The sequence below is a fragment of the Cygnus olor genome, chromosome Z (assembly GCF_009769625.2).
Source record: "Cygnus olor isolate bCygOlo1 chromosome Z, bCygOlo1.pri.v2, whole genome shotgun sequence".
NCBI classification, from domain to species: domain Eukaryota; kingdom Metazoa; phylum Chordata; class Aves; order Anseriformes; family Anatidae; genus Cygnus; species Cygnus olor.
Genome location: NC_049198.1, coordinates 10,846,507 through 10,872,123, shown reverse-complemented (window position 1 = coordinate 10,872,123; position 25,617 = coordinate 10,846,507). Strand labels below are relative to the sequence as shown.

The 25,617-nt window shown below is 44.6% G+C and overlaps 2 protein-coding genes across 7 annotated transcripts in view; one reads left to right on the top strand and one right to left on the bottom strand.

Annotated features, from left to right (window-relative positions):
- Positions 1–826: 826 nt before the first annotated feature.
- ARHGEF39 (Rho guanine nucleotide exchange factor 39) lies at positions 827–13,866 on the bottom strand. 5 transcript variants are annotated; one of them, XM_040540183.1, is made up of 11 exons: positions 13,696–13,780; positions 11,683–11,847; positions 10,786–10,945; positions 10,072–10,166; positions 9,545–9,665; positions 8,408–8,526; positions 6,736–6,806; positions 6,209–6,337; positions 2,526–2,755; positions 1,634–1,722; positions 827–1,448 (listed from the first exon to the last, which is right to left on the bottom strand). In XM_040540183.1, exons 2-11 carry the CDS (start codon positions 11,688–11,690, stop codon positions 1,433–1,435), a joined length of 1,038 nt encoding a protein of 345 aa, XP_040396117.1. In that variant the 5' UTR covers positions 11,691–11,847; positions 13,696–13,780; the 3' UTR covers positions 827–1,432. The 5 variants fall into 5 exon arrangements, with proteins under 5 accessions (XP_040396117.1, XP_040396118.1, XP_040396120.1 ...); XM_040540184.1 differs by lacking the exon at positions 13,696–13,780 and adding an exon at positions 12,986–13,124; XM_040540186.1 differs by lacking the exon at positions 11,683–11,847 and having other exon boundaries at positions 13,696–13,866.
- The window catches only part of LOC121061399 (myosin-IIIb-like), a 26,033-nt gene continuing 14,127 nt past the window's right edge, over positions 13,712–25,617 (top strand). For both annotated transcript variants that reach the window (XR_005815074.1, XM_040540179.1), the window contains exons 1-14: positions 13,712–13,948; positions 14,027–14,092; positions 14,190–14,320; positions 17,207–17,309; positions 19,000–19,102; positions 19,574–19,730; positions 20,069–20,171; positions 20,364–20,492; positions 21,742–21,850; positions 23,067–23,183; positions 23,593–23,693; positions 24,128–24,214; positions 24,394–24,459; positions 24,768–24,881. Coding sequence is in view for 1 of the 2 variants with exons in the window: in XM_040540179.1 (XP_040396113.1) it covers positions 13,727–13,948; positions 14,027–14,092; positions 14,190–14,320; positions 17,207–17,309; positions 19,000–19,102; positions 19,574–19,730; positions 20,069–20,171; positions 20,364–20,492; positions 21,742–21,850; positions 23,067–23,183; positions 23,593–23,693; positions 24,128–24,214; positions 24,394–24,459; positions 24,768–24,881 (1,608 nt within the window). In the remaining variant the exon portion in view is untranslated. The remainder of the gene's footprint in view (positions 13,949–14,026; positions 14,093–14,189; positions 14,321–17,206; positions 17,310–18,999; positions 19,103–19,573; positions 19,731–20,068; positions 20,172–20,363; positions 20,493–21,741; positions 21,851–23,066; positions 23,184–23,592; positions 23,694–24,127; positions 24,215–24,393; positions 24,460–24,767; positions 24,882–25,617) is intronic.

Here is a 25,617-nt window from a genome sequence, read left to right as displayed (position 1 = left end):
GAGCTGAACACAAATTAGGATGGTACCACTGAAACAAGTTTTAAAAGCAGCAGTACCAATGAGACTTGGGTTATAAGGCTGGCAACATGGACAGGAATAAGTTGACACACTTGAGCTTGATAAGACACCTCAGCCCTCAGCTACAGAGTTGCAAGAAATCTCTATTGTTATCTTAGAGCAAAAAAGAGATAGTGGCAGAACTTCTCCAGAGAATAATGCAAATGCAGATATGAAACTTAAAGTGCTGGCTTTATCTTTGATTTGTACTTGACAGTTGTAGCTGCAGCTTATGAGTGTAAAAAGAAAAAAAATATAAACACTTTTCCGGAGACTGAACAAGACAGGTCACCAACTGTAAGGAGTGCAATTGCACTTGTTCAAACAGGTACTTTATCCTTAATGGACAATATGAACCAACTGCTGTTGCTGCGTAACTTCTACATTATTAGAAGTCCATGTTGAGGCTTCAATATTTAATTCTTAAGAATAGTAGCCTAGTGCTGCTGTCAGGTGGTCTTTCCTCTTAGTAAAGAACTTGAGTGCATTAGCTGCAATCTGATGCCCCAAAATGATAACTGTAGCCCTGTGCAAATTTCCAGAGTGCTTTAGGAGCAGAGGTGCTGCCTGGGCATTTCAATGCAGTTTTGGTGTGATAAAGTTACTGCATACTTTGAAGGCAAAGGATAGCATTTCACCTGTGTAGTCTCTTTGGATTCAGATTAGAAACGTGAACCCTGGTTGGTAAGCGGACTGTTACCTATTAGTTCATTTCAGTTAATTCAGTAGATTAACTTTGGTGTAGGATTGATGAGAAACAGAAGTAGGATTTTAAGCACTGAACTGTTTTCCCTTGATCTGCTCACCTGTCACTTTCTTAGAGAAAGAAGGACAATAACTTTCAAACTATTTTGGTTGAAAACTGAAGGGTATGAATGATTAAAAATATGTCAGGAGGAAGATTGTGTGGCCCTGTAGCACTAGCAGAAATACTGTGTTATGCCTGTGTTACCGTTAGCCAAAACAGCCTTTCTGATCAAAGGACTTATGAGCCAGAAGTAAGAGAAGGTAAACATACAAGCGTGAAAATGCTGATTTAGAAAGACAGGTAGATAAAAAAACATTTAATGAGGGAAAGCAAATCAAGGTTTCTTCTAGTTGTCCTTAAGTTAACCATCAGGAGAAAAAGTACAGGAAAGCTAGAAGCTTCTAAGCTAAAGTGGGAGAAAGGCTTAATAGAGATTCGTAATACACAAATTCTGAATGTATATACATGTTTTTTTGCCATATCAGCTGACAAAGCATAATTTCGCAGGCTTGGTGTGTAGTCCCTCTAAATGCAACTCTCCTACTATTATGTCCTTGAACATGTCCTAAAATTATGTAGCTTTCTATCAAGAGGGATGGTTGTCCTGCCAGTTTGTTCTCAGATGGGTCAGGCTTTCAGACGCCTGTTGAGAAAAATGAAGGGAAAGTGCAATGTTAATATATGAGGTCCGTTATTATTCCCTTGCATCCTGGATGTCAACAAGGTCTCCTCTATCAGCCTTATAACCACAGAACTGATGAAAATACCCGTGTCCATATGACTGTTCTACCGCCCCTTCCTCTCCACCTCTAGAAGATAAAGGCCTACCTGACTGCAGCTTTGAGACTCTGATACCAGTCATTAATATCTTGCTGGTCACTGGACATCAACAACAGTGTCTTGTGTGGGAAGGAAAGCTGAAAGACAAACAGAATTGACTTGTGCCTGGATGCTGATTTCTGCCATTTTTTGTCAGTAGTTAGAGAAGTTTAGCATTGATACTGGAGGAAGCCAGGGTCCAGACGGTACAGAGCAAGTGCCAGATGTCCAGCTACAAATGTCAGCCTACTTTGACTTAATGAGGTGTTTGGAAGTCAGCAATGCCACTCCGCATATGCTGCCCATCCAGTTTTCTGCCTTATTCCAAGCTGCCTCTAGAGGTCCTTCCACTACCACCAATGCAAATTCACAGTTTAACCAAGAGTTCCTTTTCATGGCTTGCAAGGAATGAGCCAACACAGCCCCCCACGTGCTGCAACCTGGAAAGACCTGAAGTTGAAACCCCCACCTATAGCATTAGTCTCAGAGACCCTGCAGCCCCCAGGGAGTTGGATGTACGAGCAATGCCCATTGTGATAATACCACCAGCTCTGCTTTCTCTGTTCTTCAGGATTTCCTGTAAGCTCATTCCATGATCACTAATGCTGTGTATTGCTCATCACGTGGCTGTAGGGCTATCCCCAAAACAAGTTCTGATCACACCCTCCCCACGTGACCCACGTGGAACAAGCAGCAGCCCATACACAGTGCTCAGAAGGCCCACACCGAAGGGAAAAAGACAGCCTACATCACCCAAAAAAGAGAAGAGTTGCCCTAACTTGGACTAGCTCTTTGCATTTACCATTGTCACCACTTGTCGTCTCAGTCCTGCTGCTGCTGAGACAGCTAGAGACTTGCTTTGCAAGTCTGACCCCCTGATGCTGCTGCCAGGAATACTTACACTGAGGAGCCCTCCCTGGCTCTGTGTGTGGCCAAACACTTTATCCACCACGCACTGGTGAAGTGGGTAGACAGCCGTGCATGCAAATTTGTTCGAGTTTAGCAGGTGGAGTGGGTGGCAGGGTTTTGTTGCAACAAAGATATCAGAAAAAAGGAAGAACATCCTGCGCTTCAGTTCTTCTCCCTTGGAAGGCACCACCAAAAGCCAGCCTTCTCGGATATACCAGCGCCCTAAGCATGGAAGGAAAATAAAGACAGTTGTCAGACAATCATTGGCACAAAAAAGGATGTAAAACTACAAAAAAAGAATACAATGAGGTACCCTGAGGCTACCAGGCTCTATATCCATTCCAGCCACCAGAAGGCGCTAAGCGTCAACTGGAACCTGCTCATCAGCACCCATGACAAGCAGTGATCACCCAAAACTTTTAATATAAGAGGAACAGACTCGAGTTCTTATAAAGCTAGTATGTCAATTAAGAGGATACTATTATACGCAGATCTGTTCAAAGAGAAACAAAAAAAACACTCATGTTTTCAAAATGGTATGCATACCTTTAAGTTAACATAAACTGTTGGAAAACATACCATGAACAGCCTTAAATGGTGTCACCCAATTGCTTGTCATTAACAGCAAAACAGAAGTTAACCTAAACTTTGAACATTTATTATTCTTCCCCAGTTTTTTTTGCTTGCACATGCTAATTAAAAAAAAATCATTTCAAAGATCATCTAACTATATACAGTTCTGTAGTAAACAGATTACAGAAAGGAGATTGCTGTAACGATAGACAGCAAAGCAGAGACAAAATCAGGTATTAAATGGAAGGCTTGAATAGGCAACCTTATTAACCGTCTCTTATAGAATAGGGTCCAGTGTCACCTACCCATGAAATGACCTGCAATAAATTAAAAGGTAGAGAAATCAGCAGGAAAATGTTTAAAAAAAATTAATGAAAAACCTAGATGTAGGTGGTAATAAAAGAAAATGGCATCTACACAAAATGGAGTAATTAAAGCAATGCCTCTAACCCCAAGGATTATTGTACAAATGGCCATAAATTCATGGGAATTACAAAGACACCTGCTAGTAAGAAGATAAGTTATAAAAATCCAAAGCCAGAATATGGTATCACCTGGTCTGGGAAACACTTCCCAGAAAACTTCAGCCATTTTTTTGTGCCATAGCATCTAGCTGAGCTAGTAAGTACATTTCACAGAACTGCCCAATTTTAAGTATGGATTGTCATATCTGAGTATGCTACAGTTACAAAATATAGAGGCAAGTGAATTGCTGCTTAGCTTACTCCACAGGAACTATGTCTCTTACCTGAAAAAGAAACTGAGGGAGAGGAAAGTGAGGTGAAGGGATCAGTCCAAATTTAAAAAACAAATGGAAGGAAAGAGTAAGCAGCGTGGGACTGGGAACTATTTCCTTCAGACTAAGTAAGCTGTGATCAAATTTGCTAGCATACAGATTGAGCTGGACTGTCCTGGAAGTTTGGGGATATGGATCCACTTTCAGGATTCCCTGGGACACATAGTTTAGAAAATTCTTGTTAAAGGAGGGCAGGAAAGCATCCCTAGGGAAGCTAGGGATGGCAGAACAGCGTGCTATGTTAAAAGGTGATTCTAGTTAATATAGTTTTTGCCCTACATATGGAAGGCAGCAAGAAGGGCAGGGTCTCGTTACATTGGGAGCATCAGACCTCAATGATACCTGACTCCAAAACTCTAAACCCCTTTTCCCTGCATCTATAGCATTTTGTTTTTTCATCTCTTCCCTCCTAGTAATAGGATGCAATCTTCAAAGTTCTGCAAAAGCTAGTTTGTTTCTGCAAAAGGGAAGTTGTTGAGCTGGCTCAAAACTAGCAATACCCAGTTGCCTCTGACACCTCTCCTCCCCCATTCCCAAACGCACCTATTTTACTCCAGCTAATGGAAAACATAACAATCACAATTCTCTGTCCTAGATAATGGTAAGTTGTCCATAGACCCTTAGTATTAGTCCTAGTACATCTCTCAGAATATATGGAGACAAAAAAAGTAGATCTAAAGCTTTCTAGCAATGTCCATTTCTGGTCTAGCTATACTGTTTTTTGCATTTGTTTTTCCCTTGGGCTTATCTTATTAATTCTGTTACTCAAGATAATTGATTTACGTTTTTACTTATGTACTATCCTAATGTGTCCAGGCACCCCCACACATGCACGATGCTTAGTATAAGCAGAGCACACCTGTGTTAGCTCTCTTTCAGCTAGCATCACCAAAAGGATTCTAAGCAGAACTAGAAACAGAATTGTAAATCAATTTGTGTATTGACTTAACATCTTGAAGAAAGATAATCTGTGATAAATAGCCTTTTTTTCTACTTTCACCCCAAAATCCACATGCAGAAAGTAAAAAGTACAACCAAATTCACAGATACCTCGAGGTGCATCTTAGGAACCTTTACACACCACGACTTCAGTGCTCCAATTGCCATATTGTTTCTAGATGACCTCTGCAACAGCTGTGTTTATTGAGGGTGTGCAGGCATGGGTGAAGCCTAAAGTGGCCATTTCATAATTGTCCAGACCAGACATATTTCTCATAATGTTCCGTATGTAGCTTGGAGCACCTCCCACCAGCCCAGGCTGCGCAAAGCCCCATCCAGCCTGGCCTTGAGCACTGCCAGGGATGGGGCAGCCACAGCTTCTCTGGGCAGCCTGTGCCAGGGCCTCACTGCCCTCTGAGTAAAGAATTTCCTCCTAACATCTAATCTAGACCTACCATCTTTTAGTTTAAAGCCATTCCCCCTTGTCCTATCACCCCACCCCCTGACACAGAGTCCCTCCCCAGCTGTCCTGCACCCCCCTTTAGGCACTGGCAGGCCGCTGCTGTAAGGTCTCCCTGGATCCTTCTCTCCTCCAGGCTGAGCAACCCCAGCTCCCTCAGCCTGTCCCCACAGCAGAGGTGCTCCAGCCCTCTGAGCATCCTCGTGGCCTCTGGATCTGCTCCAACAGCTCCATGTCCTTCTTGTGCTGGGGCCCCAGAGCTGGGTGCAGGGCTCCAGTTAGGGTCCCACGAGAGCAGAGCAGAGGGGGACAATCCCCTCCCTCACCCTGCTGCCCATGTTATGTTGGTGCAGCCCAGGACACGGTTGGCTTGCTGGGCTGCAAGTGCACATTGACAGCTTATGTCCAGCTTCTCATCAACCAATGCCCCCAAGTCCTTTTCCCTGGAGCTGTTCTCAATGTATTCTCCTACCAGCCTGTGTTTGTGCTTGGGATTGCCCCGACCCAAGTGCAGGACCTTGCACTTGGCCTTGTTAAACTTCACGAGGTTGAGGATGCTCTGGGCTTGGAGAGTACCCAGTCAAATAGGAGATCCTAAAGAAACCTCATTATCCAATTAGATGAACTGACATGCCAATGACTGTGACTTTATATATCTCAACTATCAGCACAAATAGTCTGATTTCTGCCACGGCTTAAGCCTTTTGGTAAGAGATGTTTCCTTTCATGTATAGGGTGTGAGCAGAAGTCTAGGGAATTCGCAACTCAAAATTAAAACAAAACCAAAAACAACATATTCCTCTGGAACTGAGATGAAGGCAAGCCTATCTCAGCTGAGATGACGGCAAGCCTATCTCCAGTTAACTTAGATGAGCAGAAGAAAAGCCGAAATGTCTATAAGACCCACCTGGAGTCAACACCTGGGTCTTCTGTCCTTTGAGGAGCTTCTGAACACGAAGTAGCTGCAGTGAGTTCTCTCTCTTACGAATGATGTCCTGGACCCATTGAGATACCTCAGAAGCAGATTTCACAGTCTCTGAAACAACAGCAGGTTATCACAAATGGACATGTACTACTGCTCATCTAACTCGCTGTGAAAAGATGAAAATAGGAAGCAAATATTTTAGAACAAGTATCAATTAACAAGTTTATGCATTAATTTCAGCAAGAGATTGCAATAGATGACCAATCCAATAAGTTTCCGAATCAGTCACTCTACATTGCTATTCCCTCTGTGTTCTCAGGGGTATCTTTTGAGCAAGATGGTGAAGGAAAATAGTAATGCACTAGAAACCCCGATAGATAAAGATTTTTCTTCCTGTAGAAACAGACAAAATATGCAAATTGAAATGCCAGCAATGAAGCTAACACTGGTCAAAATGCCAGCATTCACTGGAGAAATTAAAGCAGTAGCATTTACAGACAAAATCATACTTGCAAGTTTCTGGTACTCAGCACTGTCTGGGCTGGTGTTCTCCAGCAGGTCTCTGAGGAAATGCTTGTACCTGAGAGAGAAAGAGCAGTTTCATTTCACAAAGACACACCAGGAACAGCAGCATCTCCTATTAGTGACAAAATGACGAATACTCCATCAGGAAATGCAGTACACACCTTTAAGTGTAACCAAGCAGCTTTTGTTAACATTTCTTTGATCACATTCATTTTATCTTCAGATTTGTCAATTATATTATACCACATATTTTATACATTTGCAAGCCTTTGGCATTTCCTGGGGAGCTGGTAAGAAACCTCACATGTTACTTAAGTTCATGAGACTCTAGAAGACTTCAACATTCACATAATGTCTTCAATAAAAGACAAATTGAACTCTTTGAACTATTGTGTGTTTTTTTTTTTTTTTTTATGTCTGAATGGAAGCATTCATACCATATGTTCTCTGCCCACACAAGAAAATAAAGGCATTTCAATAACTACCGGGAGACGCCTTTTTTATTTTTTCCTCTCCAGTCTTTACCAGAAAGGATCAGATCTCTGCAAATGCTTTCTCCCAATAAAGCAAAACTATTTTCAGTCTGAAATGACAGAAGAAATACCACATGGAACAGATGCATAAAATGGCAGAAGTCTTATGACCCGCAGTATACGTAACAGCGTTCTGATGAAACTTGAATATGAAAGAGCTGATTAATGAAAAGATTAAACTTTCTGTTAAAAAGCCACCATTTTTCCAAACCGTTGGATAGCAACAAATATACTGCTGTTTTATGTATTCAAAGGAATGATCCAAAGAATTACAGTAATAAAGAGAGCTTACATTCGTATCTGCCAAGCTGATTAAAAACATTGAATAAAGCTATCTGAAAAACTGCACTATGCTCATCCCCAGTTATTTTCAAAGAAGCAAGGCTCTCAATCTCTTAATGGTGCTTTAGCACGAATAAGACCGTGATTAGAGAGCAGTTACTTGACTTACAGCAGCAGCATCCGGGTTCCCAGCAAACTACCCAGGCTCTGTATTACCCTCATACCCTCCCCAAAAAAGGTAGCCACTGAGTGCACGCAGCACTCTTCTCATGCAGTCAGCCTGCCTCTTCAAAGGATGCCTCAAGCAGAATGCAGCAATCCAGACTGGATCTGTCCAGGCTCAGACAGCTGTGACATGCACCAAATATGAGGAAAGCATGCAGTCAAACCATACATGGGGGTAAGTTCCCCTGACTTCATTAATCTTATCTCTCTCTAAAAGCAACCATCCACAAGAAGAGTCACAATGCTCCACATCAGCAATGTGCACAAAAGCAAAGCAAGACCTTCTCTAGCTGAAAGCCGCACTTCTGCAGCGCTTCAGACAGCCTGCTTTTGTTTAGGTCCCAACTTCAGTCACTTATTGAGATGCCAGACAGCCTTCACTTGAATTCTACCTGAGAGCTAGTTGAAGATCTTATGAGCTTAAGAGCCAGAGCTAAACACAGCTACCTCTCTTCATCATCTTCCATCCACATACACTGATTCCACTTTACAAGCACATCTTCAGGACTGTTTCACTGCAATCTATATGCTCCAATTTGGAGATATATGCTGTTAACAACATACTATTATCTGCCTTTTTCCCTTCTCATACTAACACCTTGAATTACTTGCTTACTGGTGCAACCTCTGCAGAGGCAAAGGAAGCAAATCCTCTAGCTTCTTTCCTTGAAACTGAGGTCGAGTCTCTTGGAGCTTCTTAAAGCGTCGAAATGACTTATTTCTCCTCAGCTGCTCCTGTGTGCAGCAGAAAAGGTATATTGCTTTGAGAGTACAGAAATAAACATGCATTCTAGTTTGCACTAGAGCTTAGAAAACAGAACCTCAGTACTAAACACAAGCATCAACAAGGTTTTGTGGCCATGGACAAGCCATTTCCTTTTTTCTAACAACCATTTCCCAATGGGTAATTTAAATTATATCCCCTCTTCATATATGCACAGAAGTATAAAACTAGTATACTCAGCATATGGAAAGAAAGAACAAGAAAGGTTTACTCAGGAGAAAAATGAGCCCACTTGTGGCTTTTTGCCATTCATCTCAAGACAAAGCACTACAGTCCCACACTCTTATCACTTCAAGACAAGTATCCAAAATGGCTTCTTTTATCTTGGGACATGAGTATGTATGCATACAAGCAGAACAGAACAGAAATATCCTAGTACACCCTGCAGCTGGAAACATGCAGGGACAAGAACCTCAAGTCAGGTGGTTTAAACTCCAGATACAGCTTTCAGGACTTTGAAATAAAGATACATCTTTCTGAAATTTCTTGGGACTATATGTGGAAAGGTAAGAGGGAGGGAAAACAATTTCATATGCTGTAGAAAAAAAAATGGGAAGAAAAAAGGAAATCCCACCATTATGATACACTTAGTGGTAGTGGGAAAGACTGGGAGACCTGATAACTCTCCAGAAAGAGACCACTGTCCCATAGTGTTACCACTGCAAACTCTCCAGGCTTGCCAGCCAGGGAAGAGTGGGAATTTAAACAGAACTCTTTGAGAAAGCTCTGCTTAGTGTGTGTAGACACACACTCACACACGAAACATGCTCCAAAAATTTGAAGCTCTATATAAAGAGAGAGGTTCTCACTACTCTATTATGACTAAAAGACTGAGAGAACAGCAGCAGCCCAGAAAAAGAAAGACAACTGACCACTCCAGACACATAATTAAGTAAAAGGGAAGCATGTAGTTGTTTCAAAGAATTGAGAAATGGAAGAGAAATCAGGAAGAGTAAAGGAGATATTTACCTTCAAGGTTTTATTTGCCTGTTCCAAGTTCTCAGCATAGTGGCCATAAAGCTCCAATTTCTGACAGAAATTTTCCAATCCCAGTCCTAAATTTCCTCTCTCCAGGTGAAGCGACAGAACCCTGTGCACAAGGAGGAAAGATAGGTAGGCAGGGGTACATTATTGATACAGTTTTCCCAGCTCCCTTTGGTCCACTCCTATGCTGACCTTCATTTGTCAGTCCCCACCTCACATCCAGTTTGTTCAGAATATCTGCTTAGTGGCCAGAGTGAGCTACACAAAACAACCTGTAAAAATACCATACAGCAGTCTTACTGCGTTTAAACCACTACCCAGAGAACAATGGGGTATCCAGATAAGTGGATACAGATCAGCAGTTTCCTGTGTATTTCTGCAAGTGCCAGCAAGGCTAGCAGTGTTAGAAGTGAATGCCTGTCTCACAAGATGCTAGCTTTATTCCCTGAAGTCTTACTTTCTCATTCTCTCCATATCATTATGAGAGTAATTGCATCAGACTGTTCACTTACTGGCTGGCCGAATATATGGATTCCAGGGGTCCAAATATGGTTTCCATTACAGCAGGTTTAAGTGTCCCTTTGGCCTTTAAAATTGTCACAAAGAACTAAGAAGGAAAGAGAGAGAATTTCAAACAGCTAAGATTCACAGGTCACTCAAAGGTCATTCTGAGCACACAGCAGAAGAAAGAAGTTGCAGCCTAGCCACTCGAGCTCCAAAGGATATCAGGTATCATGGGCACCCACCTAAAATTCCTATCACCAGATGTAAGCCATCTTGTTAACTTTGACCATAACTGTAAACACATGGAGCAGCACTACATTGACTGAGCGAGTCTATTTCAGTATTCCTAGATGCATCTGTTTTTAACCACCTGGTTCGTAATCTATCTTTGTCTCCCCTGTGCTCTGATGTTTCATACATCGCAAGCATCTTAAGCCAAGTCCCCTGTACAATCAAAACTTAAAAACTTATGACTGGGTAAGGACCAAACCAAGGGGACTGAAAACACAAGCTATCTGATGTTGCAGAGGAAGTAAAAGACAGAGGGAAAAAAAAAAAAAAACACCTTTCAGCCTCAGCAATGTGAAAATGTGAAGAGCTGGGACTTGTCCCTTGCTGTAGCAATGCATCAAAGTCCTGCTCTGTGACCCTTCCCCACGACACCAGAAATACGTATGTGCTGTCTGAAGGTAACCACATATCAGAAGGGCCCAGATACTCACTGTGACCACCAAATCCAGCTGCTCAAGGTATTTGTGCTCAGTTTCCAGCAGCTCCTTGGCTGTCCGGCTGCGTTTTCTCTCCCAGCGAGCCCTCTGCTCTTCCACAGTGTTTGCTCCAGCCGTAAGTAGCAGGGGTGAGCCACTCATGGTAGTCTCAGAGCTGATAAACAGAAAGATAACCACTCCTGAGAGCCAAGAGAGATGGACACACAACAAACATGAAACCTGGGCCATAGGGTAGGATTCTGAGCTCTGTGCTTTACTACGGAAGGAGGGAAGCCAGTTACCAGTAACAGCCATTAACAGTTTCCTTCTACATTCCTACTTGTGCTACAGCAGCCCCCCATCAACCAGAGGATGAGTGACAGTCAGACCGGACTGCAAAAGCAAGATAAGTAGTACAATCCCACCCGCTTTCCTCACCCACAAGCCACTGCTTCCTGTGCTTCATCCAGCTCTTCATGTGAAATTCTCAATAAACCCACGGAAATTGGTGGGTGGAAGATGTACTGTACATAGGAGCAGAAAACAGCCCTAAAATGTTTGTTGGGGGAGGAGGAGAAATGGAGGGAAAACACAGAAAGGGGGGAGTGTAGAGTGAAAGCACACTCTTGTTCATTTTCCCCTGGAGGATCCCCCAAAAAGTGAGTGGCTTGTATTGTTATTTTCCAACAGCAGTTTGTGGTTTCAGAGATGAGCATCTGCTGTGAATCAAACCATCCACAACTGGCTTGGCTGCTGCTCTTCTCTTCTGCAAGAGTATCACAGCAACATTAAACAGAGAAGCAGCTTCTTTTATCACCCTCTCTCAGAGAAAGAAGCATGCACTACCAGAGCATTGCTTAAATCTTCCTCTTTCTTTTGATGAAAAGGCAGAGCAGCCTGTTGCACACTTACCACAGCATGAAGTCTGTGGTTTCTGGGGAAGTTTTCCTCCCTGTATTCAGCTACCTTCACAAGAGTTCAGGCTCACACACATTCAAGCTGCACTAGCACAGAAAGATAAGTTGTCTGTGAGAAGCGAATCTGTCGAATACAGTCTTCCAGTGACACTTCAGATACCTGAATCAATAAAACAAAAGTTTTGCACAAAAACGGTATGGAGTCTCATTTAATGTGTTCGCAAAAGTCCAGATAGCTGAGGGACACGCAATATTTTATAGTAGCAAGAATTTCTCCAGAGGTTTATTCTTGCATTTGTTCAGAAAACAACCACAAGCCTAGCTGTGGCCAGGTCTTTGTCAAGACCAGACACTGCTAGTAGCTGGAGAGATAGCACTAAGCTACAGCTTAGCATTAGCAAGCTGTTGCAAAGTACTCACAAAAAAAACAGGCTAAGATGCTACCATTCAAAGAGTATTTTTAGCTAGTGTAAATTGCAGTCCCAACTGTGAAGTGTTTACCTTTTGCAGCCCACTTTCTTAAAAAAAAGAAACAAAATACCAGAACAACAAATCCACACCATGTCTGACCATCTCTCAACTTTAATATATTAAATTCCGACTCTTTCAAGTCTATTGGGTGAGAGTCGTCCGGAACCTCTGCGTAGACTAGAAAATACTTCACATACAAGTAATCTAAGCACATCAGCTTGTTTCTTTCTTCTCAAACTCAGAATAGAAACTATTGAATAGTTTTTTTTATAGAATTAACTACTTCATGATGCTCTGCTAACAATCAGTGACGTTTCTAACTTTACTATTTATAACATCCTCATAAAAAAAAATATCTCCCTTTGTTATCTCACACTAGCCACTCTATATTTCTCTGAAGTGTTAGCAGCCTAGTGGGTCAGATGCATGGGCCGCAAGGTCCTTGCATCCTGTCTCCAAGGACAGTGATGTTCCCAGGTGCTTGTGCTCCACAAGCACCATTTCCTTACTGCTGCATCTCCACCAGCTAGAAACCTGTGGGTTTTTTTGTTGTTGTTGTTTTGTTTTTTAACCTCTAAAAAAGGTTGAGGAGTCCTGGCAGACCATCTTGCAATTAGGACTAATTGCAAGGCCCACGAGCTGCAGAGCAGAGCATTCCTCACGCAGCTCACAGGATCCCTTGATTTGGGCTCCTTCTGTAGATCACAGTGAGCTTGTGCCTGCATGCAGCCCCTCCTCAGGCCCCTCTGGAACCTCTTACAGAGCCCCTTTGTATCTGGACTCCCTCCCTCCAAGGGCGTGGGAAGCTGCAGGACTGTGCTACCAACCTCTCCCTGGCCCAGCCAGGACAGCACCAGGGTGAGATGCTCGAGCCTTTGCCCTGCCACATGCCCATGACCACTGGGCAGTATCCATCTCAGACACCTTCAGGGCACCCAAGGGCACGTTGCTCCACACCCTCAGACACCTTTGTGGCACCCAAGGATTCCTCACCCTCCTCCAGCTCTCTATTTTCACAGGTTTTGACCTGCTCGTGGTCACCTCCTGCCTTCTGCTCCCCAAGAAGACAACTCCGCAAGACTGGAAGAGGCTGCAGGAAAGCACCCTCTTGAAGAAGCCTTGCGCTTCTCCAGCCCCACCACCCCACACCTTCATCACTTTCTGCAGACTAACAGCCCTGGGCATGCCCCCTGCGTGGCAGCACAGGTTACTCTTATCTCCACTCTCCTTCTGCTCTCAGTTTGGAGCTGAAGCCCCCACTTTGACACCAGGACAGGGCGATCTTACAGCCGAGCTGCAGCTGGCTGACAGAGCCCTCTCCAGCCCCTCAGGCTGGTTGGGGGGACACTTTTGTCCGCCAGCTCGCCCCACAGACCCCCGGGGGCTCGCCCCACAGACCCCCGGGGGCTCGCCCCACAGACCCTCGGGCTCTCCCCACAGCGCCCCCATCCCCTCAGCGAGACCCCGCGGCCGCCTGATGCCGTCCCCCGTCCCCCGTCCCCCCTCGCCTCACGCGGCGCTGCCACCCGTTACCTACCCTGGCCCCGCAGCCACCGCCCCGCGTTCAAATGGCGGCCCCGCCTCGCAGGGCGGCCCCGGGGCGGAGCGGTGGCGGCGGCGGGGCGGGACGAGCCGGGACGGGACGGCTTCGGGAGGGGACCGGCATGGTGTCGCCCGGGGAGCGGCAGCCGCCGGCCGGGTCGGCGGGGAACCTGGCGGCGCTGTCGGAGCTGGACGAGGCGTCGCTGCTGCGCGGGCTGCGGGAGCGGTTCCTGAGGCAGCAGGTCTACGTGAGTGCCGCCGGGGCCCGGGGCGGGGTGCCGGGGCGGCGGGGCGCTGGGCTCACGGCTCTCTCCTCTCGCCGCCAGACCGACGTGGGGGACATCCTCATCGCCCTGAACCCCTTCCAGCCCCTGCAGCTCTACGGCAGAGAGGTGAGTGGAGCACCCCGGACTGGGAGCCCCTTCCAGGGGTGCCTGGCTCCTCGCCCCTTCCCTCCTCAAGGCCCCTTTTCCGCACCCCCCCCCGCAGGTCTCCGAGCAGTACCGGTGTCACGATGAAGGCTCGCTGCCTCCACACATCTTTGCTGTGGCCGACCGGGCCTACCATGCCATGCTGGGCCGCCGGGGAGCCCGTCCACAGAGCCAGTGCATCGTCATCAGGTGAGGTGCGGGCACCGGCACAGCCCTCGAGGGCACGAAGGAGCCCGGCGCAGGTGGGAGACACAAGCAGGGAGCAGCTCACGGCCGTCATGGAGGCTGGGGTGCTGCCACTGGTCTCCAGCAGCAGTCATCCTGTCAGAGTTTGGTACTAAGCTCATCTTGAAAGCTTCGGGTGAGTCAAAACCCGGCTCCGTTAGCAGCACATCTTTGTTCGCCATCTCAATGCTTTCCAGGCAGGAAAACAAAGACGTGTGGCAAACGAAGCTAGGTTTTGTGGAGCAACTTGGCTGCCGATGCTGGTAACAAAGCTAAATGTGTCAGGTCTGAAGGGGTCGGTTCTGTTGGGCATGTTGGAAAGATTAACCAGCGCTAACAGGTTGCTTTTCTTTGGTGAAACGACTCGCAGTGTAACTTGTGTAATAAAGGTTGTAAATCATGGAGTAGACCTGTTTTCACAAAGTAGTGTTTCCCATAAATAAGCAAAGAACAGAGGAAAGAAGAGCAGCTTCTTTGCTGTAAGACCTTTAAGAATCTGGTCAGGGAAAATCATACGGCCGTGGGAAGTTATATGCATTAGAAGGAAAAAAAGTGAGCTCTTATAACCCCACAGTGTTCCCATATAATGAGCATTTCACTCCATGATGTCACTGTTGTTTTTATCTGAAACTGGAGGGCAGCAGACAGCATGAATGCAGAGAAAGCATCAAACAGCATCATCTAGCAGCGAAAGCCTCAAAACACCAGCAAACTCTCGGTTCTGGTGATGGTAGAGGACAGTTTAAATGTCATCTGAGTTGAAATGTCAATTGCTAGCTATTTGATTTAGTATTTCCTGCTTTATACGGGACTTCAGATCATTTTCATTCAACGTGGTATGGAAATAACTTACTGAATCACTGGTGAGCATTGTGGTGGGACTGGGAGCCAATGTTGAGTTCCAGCCCTGCTCATTTCTTTAGCCTGCAAGCCATCAATGGCTGTGCTTTATATGTAGCGATCTCAGAAACGCTAGTGGGCATGGTGGCCACGGAGTCAGCAGGTGGAAGAGGTGTGCTGGTAGTGTTCTTACGAGTGGAGAAAAGTCATAGAATTGTCTAGGGAGATGGAAGACAAAAAGACCTGTAGGCGTTTCCCGGGAAGAGAGTGGTCTCACTTTTTTTCTGACAGCAGTTTGTGGTGTCAGAGATGACAGCCTGAGCTACTGCCATGCATCTTGCAATCCTATTAACCAGTCTGTGCTACTATAACAGGAAGTTCATGGTTTTACAATCTGCAAGTGGTAAAACAGTTGGTAATGAGATTACCTGTTTTGAGCAAAGTTTGGGTGATGAGGTGGAAGTTCTTCCTGTTAGATCGCAGTTTATCAGAACAGCACGGAGATGCACTATGTTCCACTGTTCTTTGTGCTTCGGGTGCCTACTGGTAAGAAATATCCATCTCCAGCCAGGCATGAACCTTTATGCTTTTCTCTGGGAAACAAATATTGCCTTCCTGCCCTTCGTGTTCTCTATTTGGTCTCTCTTGGTCTCCCTAACTTCCTCTGGGAGGTCTGGATGTCAGGTTTCAGAGGCTACAAGTGGTGTTGAACACAACAGCTGCCCCCAGGTGATAAAAGCTCATTGCGACCAAGTTGTCCTGTGCTGCAAATTCTACTGGCTTGTCTTTCCTTCCCAACTAATGTTAGTCACAGCCTCAGTATGCTGTGGTACAACACGTGGGTCTCTGGGAGGTGACTTTGGTTTTTTTCACAGCCTGGGGCAGTTACACACCCACAGCTGGAGAGTGTGTTTGCAGGCCCTGGCAGACCTTTTTTGGGAGTGTGCAAGAGTGAGCTTGGACTGTGGGAGTACTGACGGATAGTGCTTCTGTGGAGGAAGGAAGTCACTGAAAACCAAAACATCATCTTATATATTTGGCAGGGATGCTGTCTGGATTGCTTATTTCTCAACTGGCAAGTGGTTTTGGTTGTCCATATTCAGACCATGATGGCCTGATCTGTGCTTGTGATCAGGTATCTGTCATAGAATTTGAGGTATTTAGCAGCCTATGACAGGTAGCTGATCACAAGCATCGAGCCTCTGGGAGCTACAAAGCAGAGAAGCCACACCTGATACTCAAAGGTCTTATGTGTAAACGGAGACCTGCCCTCATAAATACCTGCAGCATTTCCTGCATTTTTTTTTAACTGCATATGCTGCATGTGTTTTCTGCCAATATGATGCCGTCAGTCAAGGACACGTTGTCTCATTGACTGTACATTTCCTCCTCCCAGTAGTCGGGAAGCTGTGCTTCCCAAGTGCTACTTGTTTGTCTTGGAGGCGGAGGTGCTGGGTATATGTGATGCCAGAATGACGTGCAACGCTGCTGCTGTAGGTGTGACGGCAGTTCTGCAGCAGTAAACCAGCATTATCAACGGGCTGCAGCATGTGTATGTGTGAAGAGCCCGAGATTTGAGATTGCTGCAGTATTGCATGATCAGTACTCAGTTCTGGATATAAGATGGATGGGGCAAATCTCTTTGTAGAAAGAAAAAGCTGTCAACCCCGGCATACGTGGAGGAGTCAGAACACTTTTGAAGGAGGTAGTTCTGCAGAGGTTAGATATGTTTTCAGTAAGAAGGAGATCAAATCGACTGTCCTGTGCACTCCATCCAGAAATGACAGCATGGAGTATGTCTGTACTCCCTGGTAGATGGAGAAAAATTCCTCTGGGGAGGTATCAGAACCTTGTGGAATCCACTGTTTGTATTCATACACAGCATAACTGAAAAAGTTGTTAAGCTTTTGGATTGCAGGGCACTCTCCTAAGTGATGGGGCACCAAGACATGAGGGTCAGAGCAACTATACTTTATGGCTGCTGGAGTTTCCTTTATTTTTTCTTGGCAGTGGAGAAAGCGGTGCAGGGAAAACAGAGAGTACGAAGCTACTGTTGCAGCACATAATGAACCTATGCAAAGGCAACTCGCAGCTGGAGCAGCAGATCCTTCAGGTAGGTCATTGCAGTGTGGTGCTTGCAGATGCAGAAGCAACACTGCTGCAGGGCAGCTTGCACGAGGCACCGGGAGCCTGTTGATGAATCACCACTGGAAACAAGGGAGCAAATCATAAGACACATTATAATAAAATAGTGGGTAAGGATGATGAAATAGCTGACCACAAGTTAGCAGACTTGGTAGGGTCAGTAATTCTGTTTGCTGGGAATGTAGTGGTTTGATTCTTAAATGGCAGAAAACTTGTGATCGTTTAGCATGTTTGCTGTTACAAGGGATTAGGGGCTTTTTCTCTGAATCATTTCCTGTTTGAGGTAGAATAGGGAGTTTTATTGGAAGAATGAAGTCTTGATTTAATGAAACACAGGGATGGAGAATCCACACAGCCTTCAGTAACCTTTCATTGGCTTGTTATACTTACTGTCAGGCACATACATGCTAACTGTCTGACTTAATCTTTTCTATTTTCATATACTTTTGCTAGCTGATTTTGAAACATATTTGTCTCTTTGGTCTTAAGTATTTCCACTTGACTTGCTCCCTGAGGAGTTTTTATTTTGAGCAAATCATATCCTAGCCTTCCATGTGATAGATTAAGTGGAATAAGTTCTTGGACTGTTTCATTTTAAAGCCTATGTTTCAGGTTTCTTGCAGACTCAAATGAAATGTTCTGTATTATTGCATATTATTTCAGTTTAGTGACATCCATGGTGGATCTGAGGTGAATGCCTGGGTTGTGTTCTCTCTTGTTGGAACAGGGCATTTGTATGCCTGCTGGCTCTGCTTAGGGGTGGCACGGGCTGTACTGCTGAGCTGTTTCTGACTTTAGCAGGCTTAGGAAGCAGGATAGCTGTGTTTGCTCAACATTGTGCCTGGCCTAATGAGCCCTGATGGGCTTGATTGGCAATGCTTGTAACCAGCCTGTATTTGCTCTATTAACAACAAAGTTCACATCCATCCAGGTGAAGTGCCCTTGGAGCATCTAGAGGTGACTGTGAAGAGTCATTTTCACTATAGTAATCTTACTTGGTTCCTGTAGATATATTCAAAGACTATGTTAGCTCTTTGGGGATTACTGTGTCATGCTGTAAAGCTGTGTTCTGCAGGTTACCCAGCAGGTGCCCCAAGTCGTCATTGTTCCAGTCAGCAGGCATTCTTTGCTCAATTATGGAAAAATTGTCATTTGAACTTGTTTGCATATGGTTTGCCAGGCTGGTCTTACTGTTCTCTTAGTTTCTTTATAATTCACTGTCCTGATCATTATGCTGTCTACAAATGTCATTAGGTAATTTATCATGATTGCATTTATTAAGTGCCATTTTTACTTTGCTTATTGTTGTAGTTTAGCAGTAAATTACCTAGTGATGTCACATTAGATGTACTGGGGAAGTTTGTCATACCAATAGTGTCTTTTAACAAATAAATGGATGGTCTTACTGAGATCAAGTAAGACCATAATTCACTTCAATCGTGCTTTTTTTTCAGTAATTTCATGCTGCTTAGGCTTTGTCATATTTGGCTCTTGCAGTTCTTTTTTCCAAGATATGAGAAAATAGGTGCATATGGGCAGAGTGGTTCTTATTCCATTGGAACAGTAAATAGCAAATGCTGAAGTTAAGCTTTTCCAAACAAGTTGGGTTGGGTCACTTAATTTGAAGAGTGCTTGTTCTATCTGTATACCTCTTTCAGGTAAATCCGTTGCTTGAAGCTTTTGGCAATGCCCAGACTGTGATGAATGACAACAGTAGCCGCTTTGGAAAATACATACAGCTGCGTTTCCAGAACAATACAGGTAAAGTCAAGGGCAATATTTGAAATTACTGCTTTGGGGGATGGTTAGGCACTGGAGGGAATGGACTGAGTAGCCAGAACTTAAGGAGGGTGAAATTTTGTTACTTGATTCTCTGTGAGAATCGTGTGCAAGTAAGGAAAATAACAACAGCAATCATGGCTTTAAGATAAGGCCTGGGTTTGGATGGTGTGGGAGTATGGGAAGGATATGGGAGTGATGGTGCAGGAGAGGTATCAGTAATGCTCAGTGGTGCCCGAAGTCTTGGTTGCCTTTAAAGGAGGTGAGCATATACAATATGGGAAGCATCTAGAAGCCCACTTTCAGAGTGATGGGCAGCCTAGAGGGTGTTGTACACAAGACAGTTATTTTAGACAACTCCATGCTCCTGTCACTGAAGTAGAGATGTGGGGCAGCTCAGTCAGCTTCATGTCTCCAAGTGCAAAGTTTACCCTGTTGCCTTCTTGTGTGCAGTGCGAGGTGCAAAACTGAGCGAATATCTGTTAGAGAAGTCACGGGTAGTGCAACAAGATACTGGCGAGAGGAATTTTCATATCTTCTACTACATGTTTGCTGGACTGTCTTCAGAGGAAAAGGAGATGTATGGGCTGTTGGATCCTTCACTCTACAGGTACTTCCAGGGCAGACCCTGATTTAGTCTTCATGATGGGGGGTAGAGAGGGAAGCAGCAAAACAGAGCTTATTATTCTGCCACTGGGGGTAGAGCCTGGTACAGGTAAACAGTTGAATGGAAGCTAGAGTGGGGTCTGAATGGAGCTACATGAAGAGATCTTATGGATCATCATGAAAGCTGGTAGGTCTGTAGTCTCTTCTTTGTTGCATTTCCTTGGAAAAGTTTCCTTGCCTTTCACATCTTCAGTGCTGCTGATCTGCTTTGTTTATTTGGCGTAGGACTGACTTGCTATGCTGATTGCATGATGATTTTGTATGGGGTATGCACTTTCTCAGGTACATAAGTGGACGGTTTGGTACAGAAGACGTAGCTCAGCGCTGGAAGCAGAAATACCAAGAGGTGTGCAATGCCCTTGACATGGTGGGCTTCGAAGAACAGGTCAGTTTGGGGATCGTTGTGTTTCTGAGTTTTCCATGGTGTTTCCAGGCCACCTGAATCTGTCAGACTTTGTGTAGAGCCTTTTCCCACAGGCTGCCCGTGCCTTTCCTTCACCTCTTCACCATCTGGGCTCTCCATGTGTTGTATGTTATATAGTAGTAGGTTTTCAGTCACCCCTCTTGTGTGTTTTAGGAACAAGTGGACATGCAGGCAATCTTGGCTGGCGTATTGTCTCTGGGCAATGTGACCTTTGAGCCTCCGGAGAGCAATGGGTCTCTAAAAATGAGTGAAGCCTCCCGGGGATGGCTGAAGGCTGCAGCGGTGAGTCACAAGAAGAGCTGACAGACATCTCAAAGATATGATGCTGGTCCCCACTGGCAGTGTAACTGCAGGAGCTGCTCCTGCCAGAGATGGCAGAGGATGTTTCTGCCTGTTAGTATGAGGACTCCTGAAGAACAAGTTGTTTTCAAGTATGGCCCCATGCCTGCCTTTGTGTTCACTGCTTTGTGATGCCCAAGGAGACAATTTCCAGCTTCTCGTTCTTGTTTATCTAGGACCAGTGTTTTGCATCTGGTGATATTACACGTGCCTTTTTGACTTCACATAATGTAAAGTTTTTAAAAATCAAAAGCTGTATGTTACTAAGTGTGATGCATTGGAGAAATTCAGGTGTGCAGTTCCTGAACACTAGCTTTGTGCTTTTACACAAATCCTGGCCACTTTAACTGCTATCATTTTTATTGATAATCCTGAATTAAACTTTCTACTACTTTGAATGAAATTGTCATCAGATTAAAAAGTATATATTTCTCAGGACTGTCCCATTTCTATGGTATGGGATGGATACATTATCCCACTTTGTTAACAACTTGGAACAGAAAAATGTAGTATATTTTTGCTTTTTCTCTGTCTTTTAATTTTGTCTCTTTGAAAGCCCAGCAACCTTGGTTTTGTGTTTCACTCTCATCTCCTTGCCTGTATTCCTCCTACACCATACCTGAAACAACCACATACATGTGTTCAGCAGCCAACTTCTTTCTGTCTGTCTTTTTAAAATCTGCTCCTTGGTTTTTTTGCCCACAGGAGGGGAATTCCTGTCAGAGTAATTACTGAGGAGTTCAGTTACATCTGTTTGTTTCCTATTTCTTTTGGGTTCACGTGACTGATGTCTGCTGAAGCTCAGACACCTCAGCACCGTGCACAGTCACCTTGGTGTGGTGCTATTCAATAAGTCATTAAACCATTTAGCAGGGACTGGTGTGGCTCCCAAGGAAGGTGACAGGTGGCAGCACTGGGAGATCAAAATGGAAAGTAGAGGGAGTGCAAGAGTGGTCTTATTCACTGCATGGGATAACGCATACCTCAGAGCATGCATTTGACAGTGCTGCAAGATGTTAACAGTAACACTTATTTTACAGTTTAGCTCAAAGGCGTCTGAAGACGCTGGAAACTGAAGTCATGGCCCCATTACACTGGATGTTCTACAGACATAGATACAATCCCCGTATGGGTTCAGTATAGAATATGGGTTCAGTATCAACTCCTTACTCATCTATTTCTTCTCTCCCAGGGTCAGTTTGGAGTCCAGGAGGATGAACTGTTGAAATGCCTCATTTGCACAATGTCGGTGACCCGAGGAGAGCAGATTCAGCGTTTTCACACCCAGCAGCAGGCAGAAGGTAAGAAACACAATTAATTACAGATGCGCTGGCTTTAAAGACTGACTCATATTTGATGGAAGGGTGTCCCTACACATGTGCAACGTCTTAGGAACAAGGATGTCTGTCTGTGACGCTTGCTTGTTCCATTTGCACAGAGGCAAGTATATCGATGCTTATCTGCTTAGTTTCTTACTGACGCCTAGGACCATGAATGCTGCTTTTGTTTGACCTCCAGAAGACTGAAGAGATTAAATGAGAGATGAAAGAATTATCCTTGCTTTCTCTGTGATTCAGCCTAGAAGAAAACTGTAATGGTCTTTGCAAGAGAGAGGAAGGCTACTGCTGCAGAGTGCTGGCAGTGTGCAGAGCTTTAGGTAGTAGTTGGAGAAATAACTGAGAGAATCAGTGAGATGGCGCAGTATCAGGGAAGGAGTTAGATAAAAGGGAAGTGTGTTAAAGTAACAAGTGCAAGGTGTTATTCTCCCTTTCAATAAGAAAAACACAATAATCCAAGATGATCTTCACAAATAGGTTCAGTTAAAATATGTTTTTTTTTAAAATCAGCATGAAATCCCAGCATTTCTAAATTATTGCTTAAAAAATGGACGAAAAAAGTGAAAATAGAGAATTATCTATTTCTGTTTCCAAAATGTTTTCTCTTACATCTATCTAGGCAATAAAATAAAACATCTCCTTTCAGTAGGTGCCTATTGATTTAGTCTCCCTCTTCTTACAATATCAGTAAATTTTTCATCACTTGGATCTTCCTCTTGCCCACTGTGTCTCAACACTTCTGGTAGTAGCTATAGGCTAGGAGAAATTTAAAGTGTTTGCAGCAGAACCATTCAATTTTCTAAGAACAACTTGTATCCTCTAGCTTGTTTAATCTTGACAGGATCCTTACCCATTTGATGGGCAGCAGGGAAAGCAAGTCTCTGGATATTCTAAAAAGTGGAGATGAACATTTTCCATTTTGTATGGTCTCACAAGTGCCCTAGTGTGCCATGTCTGATCTTGTAGAAAGGTTGTGAAGATTTCAGAATGGAAGAGCTCTCTGTGAGCTTGCAGAAGGCAGGGATGATCAGGCAGATACCTGTTCTTTAAAACAGCTGTTCTTTAAAATAGCTTCATAAAGCACAAGACATTGTTACTAGAGGTGAATGTACTGAGCCAGCTTGTGTGCTATATTCCCTACTCTCCTCAGAACCCTTCAGTGTGTTTTCTCTCTGTGCAGATGCTCGGGACTCCATTGCAAAGGTGGCATATGGACGCGTATTTGGCTGGATTGTTTCCAAGATCAACGAGCTGCTGGCTGAGAACGTGGATCCTGAAGTAGAGCTGAGGGAGATAGGTGAGTTCTGCCTACCTTGCTCTTTCTGTCCTCAAACATGCATCCCTCAGCCATGACGAAGGAAAAATGCCATGTGAGCTGTCACAGGGATTGCATGTAGGGCTTCAGTTTCAAAGACACGATGCTGGAGATGCTAGTGAGCAGCATGAAGTCTGCAGGGCAACAGCCACTCTAGCAGTTGGTTGGTCTGAAGCAACTGTGAGGCTGTATTTCTGGGCACTCTGGCTTTGCAGAGGAGCTGGGGGTTGGAGTGGGTCTTCTCCAAACTGGTTGTCCAAGAGGAGTTATGGGAGGGCTGCCACTAGCTACTTGGCTAGGGGTTCGTGTGCCACAAGAGCTGTGCGATGGGAGATCTGGTTGTGTGTCGGGGTCTGCAGGCTCCGTGGTGTGCTCATTTCCCCTCTTTTAGGTATCTTGGATATTTTTGGGTTTGAAAACTTTGCAGTGAATCGTTTCGAACAGCTTTGCATCAACCTGGCCAATGAGCAGCTGCAGCACTTCTTCAACCATGTAAGTATGCTGTGGGTGATCTCACCTTGCATGGCAGGGAAAGCAGAACACTGATCTACCTAGCATATGAAGGAGAACTTGCTAGAAAACAGGTCTGTTGCCTGGAAGGCAACAGCAGGGTTGAAAGCAGCAGCCTTCTCTGCTGTGGCAGAAGAGCCACTGGTGCAGGGAGAGTAGGAGTAGAAGGCTCAAGCAATAAGCAGAGATGGCAGAGCAGGGATGCTTAGACTCTGAGAAGTGCTTGTGCTCTATGCAGCACCATCAGTGAGTGACAAACTTATGGATGAGCATGCAGAACAGCGGCTTCATCATGGGCCTCTGATGCCATGGGTAAGAGAGCCATGCCTCTGTCCTCTGCTCAAGGTCAGAAGGAAGATGTTCAGGGTTGTCTAACTAAGTTTGCTGGGGGCTCCAACCTGTTTTCTCTGTCTCAGCACATTTTCCAGCTGGAACAGGCTGCCTACAGGGAGGAAGAACTGCCTTGGGAGACTATCACGTTCAACAATAATGAACCTATTCTGGTGAGTGAGAGAGGACTGACAGAAGAGAGTCGCTCCATCCAGCCAAGAGAGGAGTGTTGCTCTTTCCATCTCACAAGGAGGAGACGCATCTGGGAAGGACCTTTTCAAAGGGTGGTGTAGGTGACAGTGGATACCCTGTACTGCTTTAGATGTATATAATATCTCTCTTTTCTCTACAGAATCTGCTCCTGGCCAAGCCACTTGGGCTGCTATCTCTTTTGGATGAGCAGAGTGCATTCCCTCAGGTATGCATGGGATATGGGACAGAAAAAATGATGTGGGGAATGTAACAAGTCTCTAGGATGCAGAGAAAACTATGTGTAGGTGTGTGAAATAGCAAGATGAGTAGAGGGGTCCCTGTGTGTGTCTGATGGAACAGGACAGTCAGATCAGGGACAGTCCAATAATATTGGCATCGCTGTGGGGAGTCAGAGAGAGCGCAAAACTGCTGCAGAGCCAAGGCCACTTCCAATATTTTGTTTTGCTTCCATGTGCCCTGATCATGTCTCTGTTGCAGCCGTATAATTTGATTATGAAATCTGCTTTCTTGCAGGCAACTGATAAGACATTTGTGGATAAGCTAAACAGCAGTTTTAAAGGGAATTTAAACTTCCAGCCGGCCCGAGGACGTGTTTTGGGCTTCAGCATCATTCACTATGCTGGGAAGGTAGGTAATGTTTGTGGGGAGACTGTTGTTGTAATGTAGGAAGGGGGGAAATGAGATGCTTGACAAATAAGGCTTTGAATTCCCTGGGTGCTGCCTTCTAGGATTCCCTGGAAGCTCTTTAGAAGGTATAGGAGGAAAGTGGGACTTCCTCTGGGAAGCATAGGGCATTAGAAGTATCTGTCATATCATCAATCTATTGGAGCTGTGATCTTAAAATAGTCCTTTATAAAGTAAAAGCCCTGCATCCACAGCCCTGGAGGAGAGTCTGATGGTTTTGCCTTTGCCTATTGGGGTCCAGACTAAAGCAGTCACTATTGCAAACACTGAGGAACACAATGAAAGTAGCCAGGTAATCAATATTTTGATGGAGGCACTTATTAATATACATAGTTGGTAATTAAGCAGCTAGGTTTTTAGGACTATTACGTGTAGCCTTACTGCCACAGCTTTGAAAGCATTGGCCCAAATATATCAAATTGATTTGACCTAATTTTTGGAGCAGGGTCAGAGATGAAAATCAGGTCATTCTAATATGTAATTTAGTAATCTAAGCTGTTGATTATGTTATTACTTGTGACATTCATTATTACAAACATTAACACTAGCATAGAAAGGGGAGTGGCAAACTGGAGATGAGAAAGGAAGGGAGCAAGAGAAACATTACAGGCAGGATGAGAGCCTATTCAAAAGGAAGAGGGAGTAAGCAAGGAAAAGAATGAAGCATTAACCTAAAGCA